Source organism: Petaurus breviceps, unplaced genomic scaffold, assembly GCF_028583685.1.
Source record: "Petaurus breviceps papuanus isolate PSGF00001 unplaced genomic scaffold, PetGlider_PUasm1.0 140, whole genome shotgun sequence".
Taxonomy (NCBI): domain Eukaryota; kingdom Metazoa; phylum Chordata; class Mammalia; order Diprotodontia; family Petauridae; genus Petaurus; species Petaurus breviceps.
Genome location: NW_027185698.1, coordinates 46,301,135 through 46,327,789, shown reverse-complemented (window position 1 = coordinate 46,327,789; position 26,655 = coordinate 46,301,135). Strand labels below are relative to the sequence as shown.

Genomic DNA, 26,655 nt, shown 5'->3' with positions numbered 1-26,655 from the left:
TAAAGAGAGAGAAAAGGAAAGGACCCAAGACAAAGCCCTGGGAGAGTCTCACCCCTATGAAGAGACTGATATATGAATAATCATCCTTCAGAGGAGACTAAGAATGTGAGTTGGTCAGGTAGGAAGAGAAGCACATCACTGAATTTGGGAAGAAAAATCCTTGATGAGTTAGAGCAGTTTCAGTCAGGTAGTAGGAATGAAAGCCAGAGTAGAAAAGAATTATATAATGGTAATAATGATAAACTGACAGCACTTTTAAAAATTTGAAGATAAAGCACCTCTTAGGTTCACCTCATATCCGTTAGATTTGCAAAGAGTTATAATATTCCTGGTAGTTTTCATTTGGGGATCTCTTTGAGGAGGTTTTTGAGGGATTCTTTCCTTTTCTGTTTTACCCTCTGGCTCTAGAATATTAGGGCAGTTTTTCTTGATAATTTCTTGAAAGATGATGTCTAGGCTTTTTTTGATTGTGGTTTTCAGGTAGAGCAATAATTTTTAAATTCTCTCTCTTGGATCTATTTTCCAGGTCAGTTGTTTTTCCAATGAGATATTTCCTATTGTCTTCTATTTTTTTTCATTCTTTTGGTTTTATAATTTCTCCATTTTTCATAAAGTCATTAGCTTCCATTTGCTCCATTCTATTTTTTAAGGAATTATTTTCTTCAGTGAGCTTTTGGACCTCCTTTTCCATTTGGCCAATTTTGCTTTTTAAGGCATTCTTCTCCTCATTGACTTTTTTTTTTTTTTTTTTTGCCTCTTTTGCCATTTGGGTTGGTCTATTTTTTAAGGTGTTATTTTTCTTCAGCATTTTTTGGGTCTCCTTTAGCAAGTTTTTGGCTTGTTTTTTTTTCATGATTTTCTTACATCATTCTCATTTCTCTACTCAATTTTTCCTCTGCTTCTCTTACTTGATTTTCAAAATCTTTTTGAGCCCTTCCATGGCCTGAGACCAGTTCATATTTTTCTTAGAGGCTTTGGACATAAGAGCTTTGACTTTGTGGTCTTCTTCTGGTTGTATGGTTGTATATTTTGATATTCCTTGTCACCAAAGTAAGAGTCTATAATCTGTTTTTTTTCCCTGTTATTTGTTTATTTTCCCAGCCAGTTACTTGACTTTTTAACTCTTTCTTAAGGTAGAGCTCTGCTTCTGGAGTAGGGAGTGTACTGTCCCAAGCTTCAGGGGTTTTGCTCCACTGTTTTCAAAGATATTTCTTGGGACCTGCCTGTACATTTTTTAGTTCTTACAAGGTTTTATGATCAAAAGAGAGGTGTTCACTCCTCTTCTGGTCTGTGCTGTGGTCTGTGATTGACCACAAGCACTCTTTTTTGCCTTTGAACTGTGAGGAAGATTCCCTCTCTACCGCCACCACAAGCTCCACCACACCAGCACTCTTCCTTGCCCCAGGACCTGACTCACCCAGGACTGCGACCCAGATCAAAACATGAGCAAAGCAAGAGAATCCTGCCTCAGTGCTAGCAGAGATCCCTGCAGCCCCCCTCTTATCATCCGTTCGATTACCCCTGCTGTCTGTGGGCCAAGATCTCCAGAAGCAGTTGATGCTGCTGCTGCTGCTGCTGCCACCGCCACAGCCACCACCACCACACCATGCTCCTCTCTCACCCAGGTCCCACAGCCCTTTCCTACCGACCTTCTTAGGTTGTCTTAGGTGTTTGTGGGTTGAGAAGTCTGGAAAACACCACAGCTGCTGGTGACTCAGTCCCCTGAGGCCTGTTCTACCCCATCTGTGCAAGTACAGCCCCCACTGGACTGCGCTCCTCTCCCAACCTGGTGCAGTAGGCCTTTCCTGTTGACCTTCCAGGTTGTCAGGTTAGAAATGTGTTTCACTCTGTCATTTGGGGGGTTCTGCTGCTCTAGAATTTGTTCAGAGTCCTTTTTCACAGGTATTTGGAGGAGAGCTCAAGGAAGTCCCTGCTTTCACTCTGCCATCTTGGTTCCGCCCCCTCCCACTCTTCTTTAGGTGCACCAAGTCCACTTGCCAGTCTCTTGCATCTCAGTCCCTATAGACATAATGCCTAAGTTTGTTTCTCCTCATTGAGTTCCCTCTCCATTCTGTCTTCAGATGATGGACTATTTTTACTACATGTAGCTGATAACTTCCTCCTTACCCATTGTGACAGCACACATTTGTGACAGCTGGTTATGCTTTGGGTTGCAGTCTGTGTTCATGTAACAGCTTTGTTTTTATTTTATGAAGTAACTGGCCTATATGGAGATTAAGAATGTAGTCCTGCCTTCATTAGCACCATTCTCTAATCAGCCAGACTAACTGGTTCCAGCATAACTATAAGATACTTGAAACCAAATCTTTCAACTCAGATTTAAATATGAAAAAACAGACCTGCTCCTAAAATATGCCACAGTCAGACTGTTCATCTTCACACCCCTTACCTAAACCCATATTCCCAGTTTCAAAGTAAAAGGACAGTCCCTCCAAGCAAGCAAGCTATCATTCATTTTTCTCTGATGCAAAATCTTGCTACTTTTTCATTTTTACAACCTTTTATCACTCCAACTATATAATAATGTGGTGCTTACACTATTATAGATTCTTCTTCATTGTCTCTGCACTTTAGTCTGTCTTCAACCCTTATGATGCTGAATTAACCATCATCTTCAACCCCTAAGTAAGCTAGTCTCCTCCATGGCAATCAATCAGTAAAGATTTAAGTACCTACTGTTCTTTTTCACAATGGTCAGAGCTCTACAGAGGGACTCAAAAGGATATTAAAATTGGTGATGTCAGCATTGCTCTGATGAAAGCATTGTTCCCATAATTTTTTTTATATTACTGTATTCTGTAATTGGTTTTGTTAAGTTCATTGTGAATTAACATATTAAAATACTCTGTAAATCTAAAGAACTAATAAGCGTAGCATTTGTTACCTTGGTATAACAATAAAAAAGAAAGGAAAAAACTTAGCACACTTAGCATTCTACTAAGTGTGAAGATAGAGACAAAAAATGACAGCCCCTATCCTCAAAGGACTTATATTACACTGGGAGAAAACAATATTTATACCACTAAATAAATATGAAGTAATTTTGGGTTGAGAAGGCAGTAATAAATATGGGTACCCAAAAAACGCTTCCTGTAAGAGTGAGCACTTGAGGCAAAGGCCCAGAGGGAGGAGAGAGCAGGCAGGCCAGTGTGACTGGAATAGAGAGGGAAGGAGGTCTAGAGAGGGCAGTGGAAACAGAATGGGAGAAGGGGGAGCTGGGTTAATTTTACATATATTCTAATGTTAACAAAAATAGCCAAAATAACATTTATGTGTCTGCTGTGTGCCAGTAACTGTACTAAATGCTGGGGATACCAAAAAGAGACCAAAGACACCCCTGCCCTAAGTGAGCTCACCGAATCTGATAGGAGAGACAACAGAGAAAACAAATATATACAGAACCTGTATACAGGTTAAATAGAGAACAGGAGAAGGAAGACACAAGAATTGAGGAGTTGGGAAATGCTTTCAGTAGAAAATAGGATTTTTATTGGGACTTGAAGTAAGCCAGGGAAAAATAAGTAGGAAAAATGAAGAGGGAGAGCATTTCAGGTATGAAGTACAGCCAGAGAAAATGCCCAGAACCTAGATATGGAGTGGCTTGTTCAAGGCACAGTAAGGAGGCCAGTGTCACTGGATCAAAAAGGACATGGTAGGGAATAAGGTATAAGAAACCTGAAACATAGAAGGGGGCTAGTTTATGAAGGGCTTTGAATGTCAATGGAACATTTCGTATTTGGTCTTGGAGGGGCAGTATGGAGCCACTGGCATTTGTTGAGCTGATAGTGGATTGACATGGTAGGGCCTGCACCTTTGGAAAATCACTGGTAGCTAAATGAAGGATTGGCTGGAGACTTGAAGCAGGCCGACTGTTGCACTACTTGTGATGAGGACCTGCACTAGAGTAGGGCTAGTATCAAAGGACAGAAGGGGGCATAGTCAAGAGATGTTACCAAGGTGAAATCAGAAGGCCTAGACAACACATTGAGTATGGAGGGTAAAAGATAGGGAGGAGTCAAGGATGATGCCTCGGGTGCAAGCCTGAGGGACTAGGAGGATGGTATTGTCCTCCATCCTAATAGGGAAGTTTAGAAGAAGGGAGGTTTGAGAGGAAAGATAATGAGTTCAGTTTTGGACACGTTAAGTTTAAAATGTCTTCTTGGACATCCAGTTTGAGATGTCAGGCAGCTGGAGATTTGAGATTGGAGGTCAGCCTTAGGAATTAGGGCTAGATAGTTATATTTGAGAGGTAATTGAGAGGCCTTTGATATGGTAATTAAATCCTCAAGAGCTGTTGAGATCACTAAGTGTAGGTAGTATAAAGGGAGAAGAGAACCCAGGACTGAACTCTTAGGAACATCTACAGTTAGAAGGAGGAACCTAGATGAGGATTCAGCAAAGGATACAAGGAAGGAACAATTTGATTGGAGACCAGGAGAGAATGATGTTCCAATAAATATGGAAATACTAAAAATTTAGTAGTATCAAAAAATTAGTATTTCCGTATACAAGCTAGTCCTCAAAAGAGAATTATAGATGAAACCTTGACTCTGTACCACATAGTATTTGCTTTTGAGATGCGTATAACTTTTTTTTTTTTTTACCTTTTTTGGAGGGGGGAGGGCAGGGCAATTGGGGTTAGGTAACTTGCTGGAGGTCACATGGCTAGTAAGTATTAAGTGTCTGAGGTTGGACTTGAACTCAGGTCCTCCTGACTCCAGGTAAGATGTGTAAAACTTTTAAGATGTATATAACAACTTCAAACTGTTACTTTTAAAATTATCCTGATCTTTCTTTTGTAATCCTATGTACTTACTTAAATGTTTCAATAGACCTCCTTTTTTTTTCTTTTTTTCTCTCATCATCATTTCTGCGATCCTTTCCCCCATTTAAGCAAGAAGAGGAAAAACAAAACAGACCCCAAAAACCCCGCTGCTGATAAGTTTCACCAAGAAAAATTAATCCATACAGTCCCACATCCAAAATGTGTTTTCTTCACCTTAAGTCCACCTTTCAGGAGGTGACTAATTTGCTTCATTACATGTCTGCTATGTGCCAGTGCCGCCCTCAATGAAATCACCATCTAATTGGAGAGACAACAAAGAAAACAGATATATACAAACGACCCGTATACAAGTTAAATAGGAAACGAGAGGTAAGGCATGAGAATTATAGGTCCTTTAGGGCTATAGTTGGAAGTTGCTCTGCTCAGAGATCTTAAGTCTTGTTTTTCTTTTCAGTGTTATTTCTGCTAAATTCATTTCTGTATCTATTCATACTTCCCAGAATTCTCTAGGTTTGTCTCTCATTATTTCTTATACTACATTCCAATAAAAACAATAATATTCTATTATATTTAAATGCTTCAGTTTATTTCATCTTCCCCAATTGGTGGGCACCCTTTAATTTCCAGTTCTTTCATTCTTCTCCCCTTTTATGCTACTCCTTTGTGGTCAGGAAGTTTGTTTTGATTGAAACTGTTCTGTCCGCTGTATTGTCCTCCCCCAAACCCTCCCTTCCTATCCCTGACTATTTCCCTGTTTAGATGGCTACATTTCTGTGTATGAGTGATGTTTAACCCTCCCTCATCTCATTCAGAGAAGAAAGAGCCTCATCTGATGCCCATTTCCCCCACCCCTTTCTCTGTGCCCTTCTCTTGCACCCCAGTTATAAGAAATAGTAGGTTCTAACCCTGTTCTTTCTCCTTACTGAGTTAGTGTTCCTTTCACTTCTTTCCTTTTCCCCTTTAAAAAAAAAAAAAACCCTGATTCTCTGTTTTTCTTAACTCTCTCAATAGCCTTTTAATACTTTATGGTTCTCAAGCAACACTTGTTTGTTCTCTTATTAGAATGTTATCCCTTTAAGGTTATACAGCCTCTTCCAATTTCTCAAATAAATTTCTCTAAGTTTCTCTTGTCTTATGTTTGTATTTCAGAATTCTTATTCCACTCTGATTTTCTCATCAAGAATGCTTTTTAAAAGGCCTCTCTTCCGTTGAAGGTCCATTTATCCCCTGTAGAATTATACACAGCTTTGTAGGAGATGCTTTTTTTTGGTTTTAGACCTCTTTGGTCGCTTGGAAAATTATGTTCCAGGAGCTCCTCTTTTTAACAGTCTGCCCAGTCTTATTCAGTTACCCTAATTCTTTGGGAATCTTCCTGTGTGTTACAGCGATTTTCATAGTTCCTGGCATGGCTCTTAATAGGTTTTGAAATTAGGTTAAACAAGGACTAAAATCAATAACTCTAGGTGAAGTTGTTAGTTTAAGTTTCCTTTTGGGGTATAAAACCAACTTGCTGAAAACTTGAAGAACTGACCTTTTGGCCTCTCTTTGAGGTCACTTGATAATCTTCTTTTCTCAGCAGCAAATGGGACCCGACTGATGATTTCTTCACAGGCAATATAAAGACCACTGTTTTTTCTAGTCAGTGAGAAGTTAGGCATCCTGACCCGAAGGAATGTCTCCCATTGGGCATTAAAGCTAAAGCACTCCGTGGAATCCTGTAGAAAAGCAGCATGGCATGGCGGCAGGAGCGCTGGACTGCTCCAGCTTCTAGCTCTGATGCTCCCTGCTCTTTGTGTCTCAATTTCCTTATACTTAAATGAGGATAATCCTTGTATTACCCACCTCCCTATTTGTTTGAAGAACAAATTGTTATGAAGAAAATGTCTTGTAAACCATAAAGTATCATAAAAATAGGAACTTATTACGGTCATGGCAGTCCTTGAGAGAAATGTTGACTCTAGATTCAGCCATTGGAGAAGTGAAATGATTCTGGAAGAATGGAGTATAAGAAGAGGCAGGGAAGCAGAAGGGCCTGCAGAGAAGGAGAATTCTGACTGTCTAGCGTTAACGACTGCCTCCCCACAAACACACAGGCAGATTTGCATAGCAAAACAACTTACCTATGTTCCTGGTAGTCTTCTAAACTTTGAGGGTCAAAATTAATTTCCCCCAGGCCTTCTAATGATCCAGACTTGACCGGTACCCTTGGTATAAACTCTGAGACTGCAAGTTGTTCCTTTGGCCTATAAGAAATCTGGTATTTAGGTGCAGCTAGGTGGCACAGTGAATGGAATACTGGCTCTGGAATCAGGACCAGAGTTCAAATCCAGCCTCGGACACTTAACACAAAAACTAGCCGTGTGACCTTGGGCAAGTCACTTTAACCCCAATTGCCCCTCCAAAAAGCAAAAAAAAAAAAATCTGGTATTTACTTCCTAGAGTGTATGGTAATAGTTGACCTAAATTTAGTCAGTAGGGGTCAAATTCCATATAAAATAACTTTGCTGAGTCAAATGGCAGAACTATAATTGAATTATTGAACATAAATGGGTGATTTATTATATAAAAGAACTGTGTCCTTTACAAAATTGATGAATAAATATCAGTCTGCCTATAATAGAAATGTGTTATGAAATGCTGGCATAACATTAACAAATTAAAACTTTGACATAGAGGAGGGTCTCTTGGCATAATTTTGACAGTTAAATGGACAAACCTTTTAAAAGCTTTGATTCTTCAGAGGCTTTCAAAGAATTCTTGAACAGATCAAGGACTACCTAACACTCAGATTTTCTTTCTCTTAATTGTAATCATTTTAATTCAGAAAATGACTTCCAAATCTAGGTTGGCTCAAGAATGAGAGCTTTCTCATTCTAGAGCCCCTAAGCTTTAGAAAACTCTATTCCCCTAGATGTCAGCCTCAGGACTGTATCAAGTCATATCAGTCGCTTTACTAAGGCCACCTGATATTTGAAATTTTATCATTTCTCATTCAGTTTAACATTAGCTCCATTGGATTAGAGACAGATTTTACATTCCCCTTGAAATGCATTCTTGCATTTGATATAAAATCCTTCCATTTTAAAAGACCATGTACAAAAGGAACTTAGAACCAGGAATATGAGTACAAAGAAGAAGCAATAAGTAATGTCAAGAATGTCAAAACTCAGAATAAGGTGAGTTTTTTTTTTTCCAGCTAAGTTCTGAACAAGAACATGTACAAAGAAGAAAAGTTTTCAGTTTGAGGAATGTAGCATGTTCAGTGAAGTCAGAAAGCAAAATTATCCTTTATATGCCTCTACAAGGAGAACGTGTAAATTGTCCTCCCATCTATCTGCAACTTTCTTGTCACTAATACTTTTATTTATGTAACTATGTCAATATGGATGATTTAATTTCTCCATTAGTAGTATATAGACTTGGGGCAGCTAGGTGGCAAAGTGAATAGAGCACTGGCCCTGGAGTCAGGAAGACCTGAGTTCAAATCCAGCCTCAGACACTTAACCCAAAAACTAGCCGTGTGACCTTGGGCAAGTCACTTAACCCCAATCGCCCTCCAAAATGCAAAAAAAACAAAAGCAATAGTATATAGATCTGTTGGTTATTGAACAAGTATCATCATACATTTAGAGCATCAGCAATTAAATTACTTTTTATAGACCACCTAAAAACACAGATTCTTGATAGCCTTTGCCTCTTTTGTTACCAGTTTTCCACTGTAGGAGTGGAAGGACACTCCTCAGGTCAGAGAAATATTGCATATTTTTCCTTGTTTCATGACTTGGCTTGGCCAAGAATTTCTCACCTAGGACCCAGCAACTAGTGTTGAGTCTAACTGTACTGGTTCTCAGACAGCAGACACAGGCTACCAGGGAGACTATACCTGAGACCTTTACAGCTTTGTGGAAGCTCCTAGACCTTGCACTCCAGTGACATAATAATAGTAGCTTCCAAACTATATAATACAAAAGATTTGACTCAGCAGTTCTCATAGGAAGAATTGTAAACTATTAATAACCCTATTTTTAAAGAGGCTCCAAATGACTAATAATAAGAAATGCAAATCAAAACAACCTTGAGGTTTCACCTCATATCATACAAATTGATAAACATGACAAAAATGGGAATATTCAGTGTTGGAGGAATTGTGGGGAGATGACATTATTGGCAGAGTCATCAATCAGTACAACCATTTTAAACAAGTTTGGTATTATGCAAATAAAGTGACTAAAATGTCCCTACACTGACCCAGAGATGCCACTACTTAATATGCATATATTTGTGTGTGTGTGTATACATATACAAAGATGACATTACTTGGAAGAAAGTCCCCATATACACAGAAATTTTTATAGCAGTTTTTTTGTGATAACAAAAAATTAGAAACAAAGTAGATGTCCATTGATTAGGGAATGATATACAACAAACTTGGATATGAATGTAATGGAATGTTACTGTGCTCTAAAAAGTGATGAATGTGACAAATCGAGAACCATGAAAACATCTCCATGAACCAGGTAACGTAATGAAATAAAGCTAAGGAAACAGTATGCATAGTGACTGAAGCACTGTAAATGGAACCAGAATAACTGAATGAATGAATGAATGTTGCAAATTTTCAAAGCACAGACTTGACTTGAAAGAAGAAATGTGAGATGTCTTCCTCACTCCTTTGCAGAGGTGGGAGTCCCACAAGTATGTTGGTCCATTGCACTCATTTTCAGACTTTGTTAAAATTCTGAGCAGTTATGCTGATTATTTTTTAAATTTTAAAATATTATTTATTCAGGATGACTCTCTGAAAGAGGGAGGGGGAAGGATGCTGGGGAAAATTATCATGATGCTTAAAAAATAACAGTAAAATTTTAATAGATCATTAACTGCATCCTATTTCCACTTTCTATGTCTAAAACATTTGGACAAGTGAAGAATAGTTAGTCTTGAAAGTATATTGTGGATTTAAGTGTACTCATTTGTTTCTGTTGGGCAGCTGAAGGGTCTTACAGTTTTGTAAGAGTGCTATATAAATGAATAATGACAATTTTTTTAAACAAATGACTGTTTAACAAAAATGTGAATGAGCAAGTTCATGTCTAATTATTAATTTGGTCTCTAGTATATCCTGTGAAGTATTATGTACTTGCTTCATTTCATTTTTGGTTTATATCTTAGTAAATGAAATGATCAGTTAATGACTACATTTGCCACCTTTGGACCTGCATGAAAAGGTCCAGTGTTATATCTAACAGAATAGAGAGAGATCTGATTTCTTGATTGCTTTACCAGTTTTCTATCAAATGGTAGGTATTACTATGATAGATTGTAATAAGCAAATGAGTTGAATATGATGTTAATGTTTTTGAGCTTGGAGCTTCAAATATGTGATATATTCTCTTAATACTAAAATAATTTATCCCTTCATATCTAGTGTATACATGTTCTACTATTGATTTTGTATCTAAAATCCCTAAGAGTTTTCAGCTAAGCCTTCCCTTTTCTAAATATTTTTATACAGATTATACAAATGCTTTTATTTTTCATCTCAGATTCATTAAGATGAATAATATAGATTGAAATATTCCAAATTGTTTTTTAGACATGCAAGAAAGCACTTCAGTCAAGCTGAAGGAAGTCAGTTGGATGAGGTTCGACAAGTGATGGGAATGTTAGCCTTTCCTTCAGACACTCATATCTCTCCTTATAAGGTAACTTTAATAATTGTGATAGTCAACTAAATGAGATAATATTGTGGTTTTCCATAGTTTCCTGACTAAAAAATGTTTTCTTTTGACATCTTTAGTGCCACCATTTATATGTGATCATACTTTTTATTGTATTTTTTAAAGTTTTATTGACGCTTTTCATTCTTTATACCATAGTCTCTTCCCAAACGCCAAACTCTGATGTAACAAAGAAAAATCAACCAAGAGACAGCCTCCAAATGGGTAGATAGTGTTTATTAGCCATAGTTACTACCACTTAGAGGGAGTTCTATTTCATTCTCTGTCCTCAGGAATAAGTAATGTGGTCACTGCATTGATCTGCTTATAGCTGCTTTTTAAAAAATCATTACCTTCTTCTGGTTCTGCATTTTTCGCTTTGTAACAGCTGATTCTTTTTTTTTCCCCAATCCAGACTTTTGATTTCATTGATATAGGTAATTCCCAGTGAGGAATTCCCTTCTACTAGGGCGAGTGGGCCACCATTCGACAGCTTGCCATATTAGAGATTGGCCTGGGGCACCAAGAGGTTCAGTGACTTGCCCAGGGTCATAGCCAGTATGGGTCAGAGGGGAAACTTGACCCTATATCATCCTCACTCAGAAACTGGCTTTTGATCCACTCATCACAGTGTCTCTTCTCTTTTCTTATGGTGCCATCATAATTCTATTACATTTCTAGTGGTTAGCTGCTCCCTAGGCCTTGGTGCCTATACTTTTTTTTTTTTTAAGCAATTGGGGTTAAGTAACTTGCTCAAGGTTATACAGCCAGGTGTTTCTGGATGGGTGCTAAGTGTCTGAGCCCAGATTTGATCCCCAGGTCATCCCGACGCTGGGGCCAGTGCTCTTACTCGCTGTGCTACCTGGCTGCCCCAGTGCCTATACTTCTTTCAAGGCCCTTCACTATGAGGATTGTGGAAATAAATGACCTGTAGATTTCATGGATCCTAGAGCCTAGTAAGTCAGGAATAAATGTAGGTGGCTTTGATATCAGATAAAGGAGTTATAAGGAGGGAGACACTGAGTGCCAAGAGAGGTTCATTCAGTCAGTCATTGCACAAATGTTTATTGAACAGCCTTCTTGGGAGACTGTGGGACAGAATACAAAAAAACCTGGACTTCAAGTTAGGAGAGACCTGTTTTCCATCTGTCCTTTCATAATAACTTGTTTTATGATTATGGGAAAATCACTTCTCTGAATCTGTTTACTTGATGATAAAATGGGAGCAATAATTCCTTTAGGACTTCCTCAGTAGGTTGTTATGAGGATCAAATCAGAGGAGATTTATTAAATGCTCTGCAAACCTTGAAGCCTGTTATTGGTAGTCCATATGTCTGCTAGACATTGTGAAGGGTTACTGATTAACAGCAGAACACTTAACCTGCTGTGGGTATGGAACTCTGCTAACCATTGGGGACTCATAGATTCTAAATAGTTAATCCCTGCTTTCAAGATAGTTATATTCTCTTAGTAATATGTTAATGTTAAGTAGGGAGTAACAAAGACAAAGCAAAATGCTCAAGTAGGAAGGAAAGAACATTTGACCAAAGAAGATTGAGCAGGGGAGGGAAATACTCAGACCTTTGCTTTAGGAAAATTATTTCAGCCACTGTATGCAAGATGGACTAGAGAGGAGTGAGCCTGAAGTGAAGGCATGGAGAACAAATAGAAGATTGCTGTAATCGACCATGCAAGTGGTAATGAGAGCTTCAAATATGGTGGCAGTTGGAGTGAGGAATGAGGCAATAGATACAAGAGATGTCACAGAGATGTAATTGGTGGGATTTAACAGCTGATTCAATGTGGAAGTTTAGAAGAGAGGTAGACAGAAATGATTGTGATTTTAAGCTGAAATAACTGAGATCTTGCTGTTGGCATTCACTGTCCAGATGCTACAGTATAAGACAGCGTGTCCTGATCACCACTGAGGAGCACAGGTACAAAGAACCATAGAAGCTCCGGGCTAGGAGAGATCACTAGCTACAGTGTTCTAAGGGAAGGTTTCATGGAGACGTGATACAGGATGTCTCTCAGCAGGACCAAATATAGCAGAGAAGTCAAGGAGGGAAGTAAGAAAAGGCCACTGATTTGATGATTAGATCACTGATGAATATTCAGTGTAGTTATAGTCCATGGGTGTGGAAGCAGGCTGAAGTGGAATAAGCAGAGACGTGGGAGGTGAAGACAGAATGGCAGCCCTTTGAAAAAGTTGGTTTTGAAAGGGAAAAAAAAATAGTCTGGTAGTGAAAAGTAACAGGATTTATTATAAGTTTTTACAAGGTAGGGAGAAATTTTACTTTTGGAAGGTGTCAAAGAAGGAACGAAGGGTGAGAAAGTTTCCAAATTTGATTGGAAATTTCCTGTGCAGTTTAGGTCAACAAACTGTATAATAGGCCTTGGAAACTGTGGCATAGGCATCATTGTGTCTTCTACGATATACCCCACCAGGTTTACAGTTACCAGCTAGCCTGTTAGAGACATCCAAAGTTGCATGAAGGATAGCCAAGCTAGAAAATATTCAGTGCTACATTGTGAAGTAACTAAATGAAGCCTTTTTGGTTGGTAGTGAATCAGTAGCAGCATAAGGGTTTTTAAAGCCTAAAAACTTGTAGCTTTTAAAATGAGGGAGCTTAAAGTTCCCATCTGTGGTTAGTACTATATAAATCAAATATAAAAGGACCAGGAAAAAAAAATAGGAAGAATACCATGCAATCAGGACACCAAAGGATAAAAAATAAGTTTTAGTCTTAGTAGGAAAAAACAATGACCCTAAGTCAAAAGGTTTTGCTGAGCTTGCATTGTAATTAAACCAAATCAGATGTACAGCTTTGATTTTATGTGGTACTAGTTCCTGGCATAGTGCTCCAAGAGGTCATCTAGTGGCCATTATTAACTCAGCAGAAATCAAATGGACTTTGAGAAGCAAGACTGATGTAAAAATCATCCTGGTGTCTCCCCAGACAAAGGCGAGGCAACAAGACAAAGAGGGATCCAGAAATGAACACATTCCTCCAGTGAGCTCTGTGGTGGTTCTCTGGCCTCTATTTGACCACATCATTGTCAAAATTTAAAAGTCAGCCAAAACTTAGTAGATTCTTTCTCTTCGATTTGAATATTTAAGGAAGTCCAGAGCCTCTGAGTCATGTTTATAAGGGATTCCAGTTAGTCAGGTAATCATTTTCAAATACCACAGTTTTTCCTGAGACAGGAAGTGGAAGTAAGACCTCAAGTTTTGATTACTCCCTTCATTATGTGAGGATTTTCTGTAAGGTTGGGGCCCTACTAAAAGAATTTCATGATCTCACTGTTATTTACTACTCTTTACTTACTAAGCATTTTAGTAGCCTAAAGAGAACAGTGTTTGATTTTAATAATGTGCTATTGTGAACTAAATTGTTCTTCCCTTGACGATCAAAATTTAGGATTCGATTTTGCCTGGTAATACATGCTTATCAAAGCAAATTCTTCAGGACAGTAGCTTTCTGGGTCATACTTTTTTGACAGTTAAAGTCCTGTTATTCAGTCTCTCAGATAAATATTATTAGACTCATTGTTGAACTTCTAAACATGGAAGAAAATTTTCTGAGTTAGCAATTCAGTAGTATTTTAGATAGGAAAAAAAATCACAACTCAAAATTTTCAAAATAGGGAAGAAACTGAGAAAGCTATCCAGGAAACCTGAAGGATCCAACAGATTCTCAGATAAAAACTCCCAACAAGTGGTAACTTCTTGGTCTATGATATGTGAAATACAGCCTAAAACACAAAATTGTACTTAGGGATATCAAATCATCTTCCATCTTGTGCCATAAAGAAATATTTCTAAACCAGTGATAGAACAAGAAATTAAAGTGGTCTTTGTTTAAAATATTAATTCTTACTCATTTTAAACGTTTGAGCAGTTTAAGTTTTTTATTGTCTAAATAGGGTTTTTGTCTGGGGGTGGGGTAATATTGGACAGGGGAAAATTTTACAATTGTCTTACTTGTACTCAGGGATGAGAGAGCATGAAAGCACACAGTCCACACCCCATTGTGAATATTTCTGACTTTGAAATTAAATTTGATGTTTAACATAAAGTCTATTATTGCATGAGATTTATGATTGCTTAGATGTCATGATTTTGCTACAGTCTTAGACTGAATGTGAGCTTTCTCAAGCAAAGGTACTATAAACTGTGGTAGGTTACATGGCATATATGTGGCAAATTCATTGTCATGCAATTATTCCAGCAGTTCATTAGGAAGAGACTTTCCATGGTAAAAGAAAATAAAAGTTATTCTTTGATGGTTTCCTTGTGTCAAAGGCACTAGTTTTAAAGCATTCAGCAAGATTTCTAAACGACTAGAGCCAAATGATCAGCAGATCAACTTTTTATAAAATTAAAGATGACTGTCATTTTTATCGGTACAGGGTAATCCCTCTCTTGTGAAGACCATTAAAGAAGTCCAGGTTTGACAGTTCATTTCATTTGACAGGGTTTTGTTATACCTAGTTAGGAAAATAGTTCTATGCCTCACTATTATATGAGAAAACATTCTTTAATTTTCAAAGATGGAATTTTACCTGAAAATCATAAATATTTTAGGTCAGTTTTTTCATCCCTCTTTAATTTTACTAAGCTAAAGCTCTCACTGTTGGGACTTTAATACAATTTTTTATTTATTTTCCACTTTTCAAATTCTTTGAATTAAGCTAGGTTAAAAATGTCGGTCTTTGGCAGTCCAATTTAAAAGAATTGTTCTAATTGTGATGGAGCAGCCTTTTCTAGAACAGGATTGACCTTCTTGCCACTAGGCTCCTTCAGCTGTTCCAATAGCTTCTGTTGAAATCACTCTATGAATGACTCCCAAGTCACTCTAATTTCTTTCTGGCCTAATCCCTATGTTTTCCTTTTGATTCACTACCCTGCACCTCCTACTTTTCATGTTTAGCTCTAAGAACAGTAATTAAAACAACACTATAAAGACCAAGTTAATAAATTGCCCTAATGATGCCATTCATCATCATCCAGTAATTTCCCATAGCAAACTCTGTCCCCTTCTTCCACTGCCCAGTTTGTATTGTTTTCCCCTATTAAAGAGAAAACCCCTTGAGGGGAGGGATTATCATCTTTTTGGCTTGCCTAAACACTTAGTACAGTGTCAGGTACAGAGTAAGGCCTTAATAAATGCTTTTTTATTCATTCATCAATGTGAAAATAATCCTCCAATAAAATGATAAATTTATGCCTTTGAATGTATCTTCTTCCAAATCCTATATCCCCGTGTATCTTTTCTCATTGTTGTAGGATGGTGCTATCTCCCAGTGCCCCTGATTATGAGACCCACTAAAGCGCCTTCCTCAGCTCTCTCTCCAGTCTCATCTCTACATGCATGTTTTTGTTGGTGTGTGTATGAAGTTTGCCTAGCGTGTTATGAGCTAGAGCAAAGAGCACACACCTCCAAGATAACACAGCATGTGCTTGTCTGATCCCTGCACAGGGCTGGGCTGGTTTGCCTCCTTCCTTCCTTCCTTCCTTCCTTCCTTCCTTCCTTCCCTCCCTCCTTCCCTCCTTCCCTGGTGGCTGCAGACTCCATTACCTTTAGGAAACTTAGTGAAGCTCTTTGGCTGTTAGTGCCATTCAGTTGTTAAATAGCAGTTCCCTGGTTGTCATTTGTTTCTAACTGTAGAGCACCTGAGTAGCCCAGAGAACTGTAGGCCATACCTGTCCCCTCCCCCAGTAAGTGTGAGATAAGACTAGTTGTTTGCATATGTGCTGGAAAAATGTTTAGAACAGAGAGTGAGTACCTATGGTGGGGTGGAGGCATCAGGGACACTATCCACCATTAACCAAGAGAAGCTTAAATCTTACAGCAAGCACCATAATATTTAATGGCCTCTCTCTTCATCTTCCAAAAAATACTTGTAGATGATAAACAGAAGTATGCATAGTTTAGTTTTATATAAATTTGTCTTTGTCAAATAGTGGCCTTCTTTAGTGGGGGGTGAGGGAGGGAGACAGTGCAGAATTTAAAATGTAACCCCCCCAAATTAAATTAAATGTAAAAATAAAGTAAAATAAAAAATACCAATAGAAAAAAAATTCCTTACCATGCTCCACAGTGAGGTAGAGTTGGGATTTGGGTACATACCAACTCCCAGAGGCAATTAAAAACACAAAATACTTAGCTTTACAGAAGCCACATGTCAGAGAGTGCATAGAAAGCAGTTTTTCAGCACAAACATTGTTAAATGTGTGAACTCTTTGTTGGGTGCAGGCATTTAATTAAGTCTATATATGTGCATGTTTTGTATTGTGAATTAATTCATACCATTCCAAGACATGACTCGAACCTTTTTGTATCAAGATAATTTTCTTGGTGGTGACTCAGAATCTGTAGGCTGCTCAGATGCCTTCTTGAGTATTTTGTCTGCACTGTGCCCTACAAAACATTTTATGAGAAATGAAAGAGAACATTACTGGAATTAATTTAAAAAAACAACTTTGGATTGTGTGTGAATTTTATTGACATGCCTCCCAAATACAAGAATGTCTATGACACTCATTTAGAATTAAACAACTAACCAACTGTTTATATGAGCTACTTTGATTTCTACTTCCAAGGATTAGGGGGTCAGTTTTCCTCCATTCTATCTCAACTAACCAAAAAGACTGATTTTTTTCTATAGGACAGGGTTAATTTAAACAGGATTTTCCTCTACTTAAAATCCCATAGATTTAGATGCAATTTAGATTAAACCTGTTTTCATAGCCTGAGGTTAAGTTACATTTTTGAAATAAGAGAGGCCTTTCTCTAAAATGAAGGATCCCTCTATCCTCTCCTCTGTCTTCTTGAACCTGAGGCTCTCAAAATACTAGATTTGGAGGTTTGACTTTGCTAGATAGTATTTGTTTCTGTTGCTTGAGTCCTGTTGGGCACTTAATGCAGCAGAGCTCACTGGACTTATAACATTTCTATTTCTTTGACAGAAGTTTGCTCAGTCATGTGTTTTAATTCCCAGTAGCTTGAAAAACTCTGACATTCCAGAGTATTAATTTCGCTTCATAACCAAGCCAACATTCCAGAAAATTAAATACAGAATATTAAGGTCATATCAGTGGGTTTTAAATCAAAGCATAAAAATAACAAAGTTTCAGTAATGACCTTCAGTACTGTAAATGCCTACATTGGAAAAAAATATTTTCATTTTAAAATTCATTTCCTCCTGTCTCCCAATGAAATGCTTATAATTGCCATCTGGTGATTTTTTCCTGCTGCCCCCCTATTCACCTTCTTTTATTAAAACAAATCCTTTTTTTGATGATCAGGTTATTTAATTATCTGATGGCATTGGAATATCTGGGTTGAAATTAATATGGAGCATTCTATGAAATTTTGCTTAGAGGATAAATAGTTCTCATCTAGAATCTTGGAGCTAGAAAGGGACCTTGTTTCTAGTCTTTTTCTTTTATTTCATTACAGGATCTTTTGGACCCTGCCCGATGGAGGATGCTGATTCAGCAGTTTAGGTATGATAATTACAGACTACATCAGCTGGGAAATAACTCAGTCTTCACCATCACACTCCAGGCTGGCCTTTCTGCCATAAAAACACCGTATCCTTTCTTGTCTACAAATTGTGAATATAATATGAACTTAAACCATTTTTATTTGGTTCCTATCAAAATAATAATAAGATGAATTTTATTTTACAGGAACAAAATTTTTTCATGTAATTCCTGAATGTCGTTGGATAAATAAGCAGGTTTTCTGTAAGATAGAAGAGGTGAAGTGAGTGATGAACCTGACCTGATTTTTAAAGAAACACAGGTTTGTGATTATTTTTGTCAGTGCTGTGTGATATAAAGAGTCTATAGGACTTCAAGTTAGATGACCTGGTTTTAAATCCCAGCCCCAGCACCCATTAGTTATGTTGTCTTGGACAGAGGGTTTAAACATGGGGCCAGGGCCTTGTGCTCAGAGCTGAGGATACAGAGATTGCAAGCAACCTAGTATCTAAGTCCCTTCTGTAAGGAATTTACAATCTTCTAAGGAGGAGAAAACATGTGCACACAAAAGTATGCTCTGCTAGGTAGAATGGGATGAGGGCAGAGAAGATATCTGAAGTGCTTATAGGAAAAGATGACACTGTCCTGTAAAAATGTCAAGGAAGGTTTCACAAAAGAGAAGACAACCAGCTCAAACCTTGAAGGATAAGTATTTTAACATGGAAGGCTCAAGAGGAATGTGTTCCTACCATGGTGTGCAGCCTACTCAAATTCAGGGGACCATTCCCCTCTCTGGTCTCAGTTTGTCCATTTATAAAATGGTTTCTGATGTCGCTTTCTGCTCCATGTTTTTGTAATAGAGTAGGAGCACTGGAATTAGGCACAAGACCTCAGTGCTCTCCCTCGTGCTAGCACTCTAAGTCTGTGTAACTTAGCGCAAGTCACAGAACCTGAGCCTCAGTTTTCTCATGCACAGGATGAGCAAGTGGGACTAGATGAACCCCTGAGGTCTCTTCCCACTCAGAATCTATGATCTTAAAAAAAGAAACCCTTCAAAGATACTCCTTAGTTTTGATTTAACCAATGATCATACCGATTTGGTAATATTTCATGGCAATACTTCCAAAAGAATGATGCAAGAAATGATTCATCAGAGAAAATTCTCTTAGGTTTTATGTAAACACCAAAAGTCATCCAATTGTTCATGCAGAATGATGTTTTCTCACTGAATTTATATCCTCCAGGACTTAATAACTTGATTTTTTTCTAAACAGACTTTAAAGCAGGCCATACCTTTCTCTAGACCTGGAATAATATAATGTTAGATCTAGAAGAAAACCTTAGAAATTCTCTAGTCTCATCCCTCATTTTACAGATGAAGACTTTGAAGTGCAGAGAAGGAATAGACTTTGCCAAGGTGTCTCTTAACAGTCAGAATGGAGCCCCCTCATTCCTGGTCCAGCTTTCTCCAGCAGTTGCTTATCTGTGCAACAGGTTTATTCTGATTATAATCTAAAGAAACAAGGAAGACTTAAATAGTGATATTAAGGATATACAGTCAGTAATTATCAATGTACCATTTGTGTTCAAAAATGTTGGCTGATTTGGTTTAGACCAGTCCTTGATTTAGGTTTCAGCTAAACAGTGAAACTGATGGTTCAGTTGAACCATTATTGCCCCTGAGTTATCTGTCATATGTTGTAAGAGTAGCCACAAACTCAACAAATCTCAGAGTTGGAAGGCCCAGTACAGTTCATCTAGGTACCCTCCACTGAACAAAAAGCCTCTAGCTAGCATAAGGAAGAGGTCTCTTTCAATGAACAGCAAGATAGTGAAGTGGAAAGAACACTTAGCTTGAAGTGCCTAGGCTAGTTATTCAGCTTACTCACTAATCACTTTACCTTCTCCAGCTTTGATTTCCTCACCTTTAAAATGGTGATAGGGATAATAGCAATCTGAACCTCACCGCTTTATAAAGGAAATGTTTTGTAAACCATCAAGTGTCATAGACAAGTGAGTTGCTGCTCAACTATTACCATTGAAAGTTCTGAATTTGGATCCAAAGGAACTGAGTTCAACCCTTGGCTCTATTTGCTGTCTGAGGAATCAGGAATGATGCCAAAATTTCAAGCTTGGATGGTGGTACCTTAGATATAAATAGGGAAGCTTTGAAGGAGAGATAGTTTTGAGGAGAAAAATGATGAGTTCTATTTTGGATATATTGAGCTTTGAGATATGTATGGAATATCCTGTTTGAAACAGCCATTAGATCGCTAAGATAGATTTGGGAATTATATGCATGTCAATGATAATTAAACCCATGGGAATTATTGAGATCACCCAGTGAGCCAGGGTAGAGAGAGGAAGGACCAGCAGAGGTCCTTGGGGATCTCCCACAGTTAGTAAACATAACAAGGACAGCGAATCAGCAAAGGAGATTGTGGGGGTGTTTACACAGGTAGGAAAAGAAAGTATGACAAAGACCTGAAGAGGAGATATCATCCAGAAAGAGGCAGAATGGTCAGCATTGTCAAATACTGCAGAGCAGTCAGAGGATGAACATTGAGGCAATGGTTTACTAGTTTAATTAGCATGATTATTATGGACAGGTAGGAGGCACAGTAGAGAAAGTTAGGAAGCGTCCTTCTCCTGAGCTAAAGTCTGACTCCAGACACTTACTAGATGTGTGACCATGGGCAAGTCAGCCCCTTTGCCTTAGTTTTCTCAACTGTAAAATGAACTGGAGAAGGAAATGGTGAACCACTAGAGTGTGTTTGCTAAGAAACTCCAGGTGGGGCACAACACGACTGAACCATAGCAACATTATTACTGTTCTTTGATATAGTTTATCCTGAGCTGGTAACTTCAACTCACTGAAAATGGCTGGAGGTTTTCTGTCTTCACCATCTTTCTTGAGTCTCTTCCCCCTGCTAACCTTTCTTGTGCATCCTTTCCAGCACTAAAGAATATTTTCATTAAATGAAAACACAAAAACAAGAGTTGAGTAGTTTAGCCTTTGCAGCCGTCATGGGTTATTTTCATCCTATCATTCCTGAGCAATGATCCTACCACCTTTTGGATTCTTCTCTAGCTCCCGCTTAGATAGAAGGAAACTCAGGTCATCTAGAACAAAACACTCTTTTTATATATTAGGAAATTGAGGCCCAGAGAGATGAAAGAAGACCCATATTCAGACAGCCACTAAGTGTTAGAGGCAAGATTCAAATCTAGATCTTCCAGATTCTGAGTCTAGCACACTGTGCCTGCATACATATCTCCAGTACCATTGGGTTGACCCTTAGTCTTGATTCTTTTGTGTTTGTAGTATTTCCTACTTGTCAGTCATATACATAATTTGGTCACAAGAATATTGGGGAATGGGGAATTTTAACAAGCAGAAAGTGGCTATTTGGCAGTTTGGGAATCATCTCCGAATCACTGTTCTATGTGTGGTCAGAACACCAGCTGGTTAGATAAAAGGTTAATTAAATAAACTTATAAGGTTTATAAGGTAAAAAGAAGGTAAAAAAGGTAAAAAGGTAAAAAAGAACACTGTGCAGTTATAGCAACTTCAGCTTGAACTATTCAAGTACACTGTTGGTGCTGAAAAATAGGAAATAGATAAAGGTAAGGATCCTTTTTTGACTACTGCTGCTTTAAAAAAAAAAAACTTAATTGATATATAGCATTTGCCATATCAGGAAAACCAAAAGTGTCCAGGATAACTATCTCCAAGCAAGAACTTAACAGATAATAGCAACCACAGTTTAGCATACAAACTCATTTTCAAAATGGTACAGAGGAAGATTATGGAAAATTATACACAAAACACAATGTAGGGGGAAAGCTGGGCATGAAACAAACTAAGCTAAATCATTCCAACAGCATTTAATGATAAAACAAGAAATAGTGTAACAGACAAAAAATGTAGCATTTGCCAGTGTGCAGTCAACATGTTCTCATTGCCACTGACACTGTAACCACTGCATTTGGAACCCATAATACTTCAACAACTAATGCACTCTGGGTTTTTTTCTTGTTTTAATTTTTCTTTTACTTAGTTTTTGAATTCCAAGCTGTCTCTCTCTTTCCCTCCCAACCCTGCACTAGAGAAGGCCAACATTTGACAGAGATTTATATATGAAACCATACAATACATACTTCTGTATATCAGTCCTTTCTCTGGAGGTGGATAGCAGCTGCTTTTGCAGGTCCTTTGTAGTTGATTTGAATATTCATATTACTCAGAATAGTCTGGTCATTCACATTTACTCTTCAAACAATATTGCTGTTACTGTATACAGTGTCCTCTTGGTTCTGCTTATTTCACTCATTATTTCATTCAAGTCTTTCCATGTTTTTCTAAAATCAACCAACTCATCATTTCTTACAGCACAGTAGTATTCCATCACAATCATATACGACAATTTATTCATCCATTCCCCTGTTGATGGGCATCTTCTCAATTTCCAGTTCTTTGCCACTACAAAGAGAGCTGCTATAAATATTTTAGAACATATAGGTTCTTTTCCTTTTTCCCTGATCACCTTGGGAAACAAACCTAATAGTGGTATTGCTGGATCAGAGGGTATACACAGTTTTACAACTCTTTGGGCATAATTCCAAATTGCTCTCCAAAATGGCTGGATCATTTCACAGTTCCACCAACAGCAACCCATCTGAGGCTCAGTTTCTGCCATATATAAAATCAGGCAGCATAGTGCAGTCAGAAAAAGGACTGACCAGTCAAAATACATGGGTTCTAATTCTGCCTCTGACTTGTTATCCCTGTAACCTTTGACAAGTGCCTGACCCCTCTGGGCCTCATAAAGTAAGGAAGTTTAACCAGATGGCACCGGAAGATCCTTCTAGCTCTGGATTGTAATCTAGAACCTATGATAATATTACTAGTACTGCCTGCTGATGACAATACCCATCTCCCAGAGTTACTAGGCAGTTTTATAAGGGACTTGTTAAATTGCCTTACAGTATGATTCAATGGATGATCTTCAAGAATTTCCAGATACTTATTGTCTTGCAGCCATTCTGGTTATGAAAGTTTTCAAACTCAGTTAATTTGATTCTTAGAGCATATACAAAATGCATTCCTAGGTAAGCCCTCCAAACTTTCCCCCTTGGTGGGACCTGCTTGAGTTTCCATTGGCGTGGAAGGTTACTTCCTTAACCAGAGATGGTTAATCATCACCTTTAAGTGCCTCATGATCTGTCTCTGTCATCGTCATCATCACACCCAACATTTCTGTAGTGCACTTAGATTTGTAGAGGGCTTTATAGGTATGGGGTCCTCATAACAGAGGAGATTAGTCCTGTCCCCATTTTATAAAGAAAGAGACTGAACCTTAGGTTCAGTTCAGGTTCACAAAGCTCATTACTGTTGCAGGCAAAATTCCAACCCAGATCCCTAAATCCAGGTCCAGCACAGTGCCAGACATCATTTAGGTTCCTTTCAGGTGAGGGCAGGCAAGGGGAGGAGGAGGCAGAGGGCAAGGCAGGGTTCTTTTTTATTCAGGCACTTCAAATTAATTGTATTTTACCTGTTTGCACTAGTGTTGGTCAGTAGGTAAACATTTATGTAGTGCCTCTGAGAATAGCAAAAGACCTCCTTATTCTCAAGGAGCTCAGTATAGTGAGGGAGATGACATGCAAGCAACCATGTACATAACAAACAATATACAGGATAAACTGGAGAGAAGGCACTGGAATTAAGATTTGAGGGGACAGCTAGGTGGTGCAGTGAATAGAGCACCAGCCCTGGAGTCAGGAGGACCCAAGTTCAAATCCCACCTCTAACACTTACTAGCCATGTGACCTTGGGCAAGTCACTTAACCCCAATTGCTCTGCCTTCCCCCCTCAAAAAAAAAAGTTGAGGAAGGCTTCCTGTAGGAGGTGGGATTTTATCAGGGACTTGAAGGAAGCCAGGAGGCAGAGATGTGGAGAGAGAGCGTTGTGGCCATGGGGGACAGTTAGCATCAATGCCTCCATCAAAAAATATGTATGTGGAGGGGAGGAGTGTCTGCTTTTTTCTCAGTTCCAGTAAAAGTACACTACGTTTTCTTGTTAGACCTGTTTGACAGGGAATACCAAAAATGTAAAAATGTTAAGTTGATTACTTTTGTTGGTTTATATATTGCAATAAATAGTTCATCAAAAAATGGTCCCTTTCCTCAAAGTAAAAGAGTATGAGATTTAGAGGTCAGCTATACAGTGCCCTCATTTTACAGATAAGAACAACTGAGTTACCTGAGGTTTATAGGTAATAAGTGTAGAACCTGGATCTTCTGCCTAGGTTTCCTGATTCCAAAACTGATCCTCTTTCCACTATACCATGTTGTTACCTTGCTTTTTCTAATAATTGCAATCCTTGTTAAGTTATAATTCCTTGACACATGAAACAGACAGTGTTATAAAGAAGATGGAAGTTCAAAGAACCCTGACTGCCCTGTGTGTAGTAAGTCACTGAACAAGCTGGCCCAGCCTCTGCCTATGGCCCATTGCGCCAACTCCCGGCTAGTCTGCAAGATTTCTGGAGATGTCATGAATGAAAACAATCCACCCATGATGCTACCAAATGGATATGTCTATGGCTACAATGTAAGTTCGTTCTCTACTTTTTCCAGTGTTCTCTTACTTCAGACAGTGGAGCATCACTATGTCTGCATGTGTAGGAAGAGAATTTATAAGGATCAGGGTTTCTAGTTTCCTTTGTTTTTCCATTAATCTTATTTTTGAAATTGTACAAATTATGAAGAATAATTCTAGATATTCAGTTCCATTGGGGTAAGACAAGTAAATGGTTTGTGGCAGATTCAGTGGGGAAAAAGAAGAATGTATAAGAGTTCTCTTTGAAAGGTTTGTCTTCTCTACAGAACTTTTACAAAACAGGCTCATTTTGATCCTTTATAATCTGGTTTCTGAATTGTGGAGGGCTGCCTTATTTTGATTTGTTTGCATTCATTCACTGTTTATCTTGTTTTTCAGTCCTTGCTTTCCATTCGTCAAGATGACAAAGTCGTGTGCCCAAGAACCAAAGAAGTTTTCAACTTCTCACAAGCTGAGAAAGTGTACATCATGTAGATCCCCTTGGCCCCAGAATGGAGTGCCAGTGCCAGTGCCAGCTGGAATGGGACGCAGCATAGGGGGTGGCCTGCCTCCTTCAGGCATGGCCTTGCATGGCCAAGAAGCACAATGTGCCATCTTGAGGATCAGACCTGTCGGTGGCAATGTTGTTTCTTGCGACCAAAGATCAATGAGCAACAATAACTACTCTTAGAGAGGAAATATGACTTAATAAGTTTGTACTTGAAAACAACATTTTGATTGGTAGGATTTTGTAACATGAGTCACAAATTTGATGCTTCTGAAAAGTACTTTAATCTTTCAAAAATAAATTTTCTTTTAAGGATGACTTAAACACTGAGGGACCTTCAGACCCACTTAAAAATGTGACTCAATTCTTTTCCCCATTTGTTTTTCCAGTTATTCTCCCTTTTTGCTAATGATCATACATGGAAAAGCAAGGGGATTCCTCCATGAGAGCTTCTTGTGTTCTCTGCTGTGGATCCTGTAGGGAAGTGATAATAGTGTTGAGTTTAAGACCTTGCACTTCCAGGGATGTGACGATCATGAGATGATGACTTCATCCTAGAGTCAAGCAGAAGTTGTTTGTTCCAAACACAGAAGTTTAAAGATGCTGCCAAAATACCAAGAAAACATAGCATGGCAAGCAGACCAAATTGCTTGTTTTTATAGACTCTTCCAGTTTGCCCTCCTCGTGTGAAAGTCTTTCTAAAGTTCTTAGTTATATGCATAGGGGTTAATATCAAATCATTAGTGCTACTGCCTTATTTCTTGCTTTGAGAATGTATTCACATGAAAATCAGCTAGTTTTGGACAGTTTCTGAAGAGGCCTTGCAGGATGGTAACATACGTGTAGGGTCTAAATATTATTCATTGCAGAAACTAATAGTTCAGCCTCAACAATTACTGATGACTTTTCCAAACCAACCAACCAACCATTGTAGCTTAAACAAAACCGTATTGTAGAGGTTTGTATTTAGCGCTTATTTTTGCATGTTGATGTTGATTAGCTAATAAAAAAATTGTAAATGTAAAACATGTTAATAAAAATTGTTTTCCATTTCTTACTTATACAAAAGCATTGTATTTCTGACCCAACATGGATTCAGTCCATGTGATTCGTCTTCCTCTGCCATCCATCCACTCCAATCCTCTGCTTTCAACAGCCATTTTTTGATCATTTTTCTTTTGCTCAGAAGATTGAGTTAAATGAATGCGTGAGTCAAGTGTGCCCTTGATACGTGCCAAGTACTGTGCTAAGCACTGTAGATACCCATAGAAAAAGTAAGAGAGCCCCTCCTTTCAAAGTGCTCATGTTTTTCCATGTATGTTGTCTTCCCCATTATATCTGCTTCCTACACTTGCAGACATAAGTATATTTCACGCACTTATAAGGGGGAGATTATATATATGGAATCTTTCAGCTGCAAGTCAAATGAAAAGACCGATGTTTCTTAGGGTGCAATGGCTGATGTTAATGTCTCTTCCTTAACATCATTATTTAATGCCATTATGCCCAGTGTTCTTGATTTCAGGG

General features: G+C 38.3%; 1 protein-coding gene across 2 annotated transcripts in view; it reads left to right on the top strand.

Annotated features, from left to right (window-relative positions):
• MAEA (macrophage erythroblast attacher, E3 ubiquitin ligase) overlaps positions 1-26,196 on the top strand; it is a 153,960-nt gene extending 127,764 nt beyond the window's left edge. For both annotated transcript variants that reach the window (XM_069071477.1, XM_069071486.1), the window contains 4 exons: positions 10,404-10,512; positions 17,994-18,127; positions 24,437-24,632; positions 25,020-26,196. In XM_069071477.1, coding sequence (XP_068927578.1) covers positions 10,404-10,512; positions 17,994-18,127; positions 24,437-24,632; positions 25,020-25,115 — 535 coding nt within the window. In that variant the 3' untranslated portion in view covers positions 25,116-26,196. The remainder of the gene's footprint in view (positions 1-10,403; positions 10,513-17,993; positions 18,128-24,436; positions 24,633-25,019) is intronic.
• Positions 26,197-26,655: the final 459 nt, after the last annotated feature.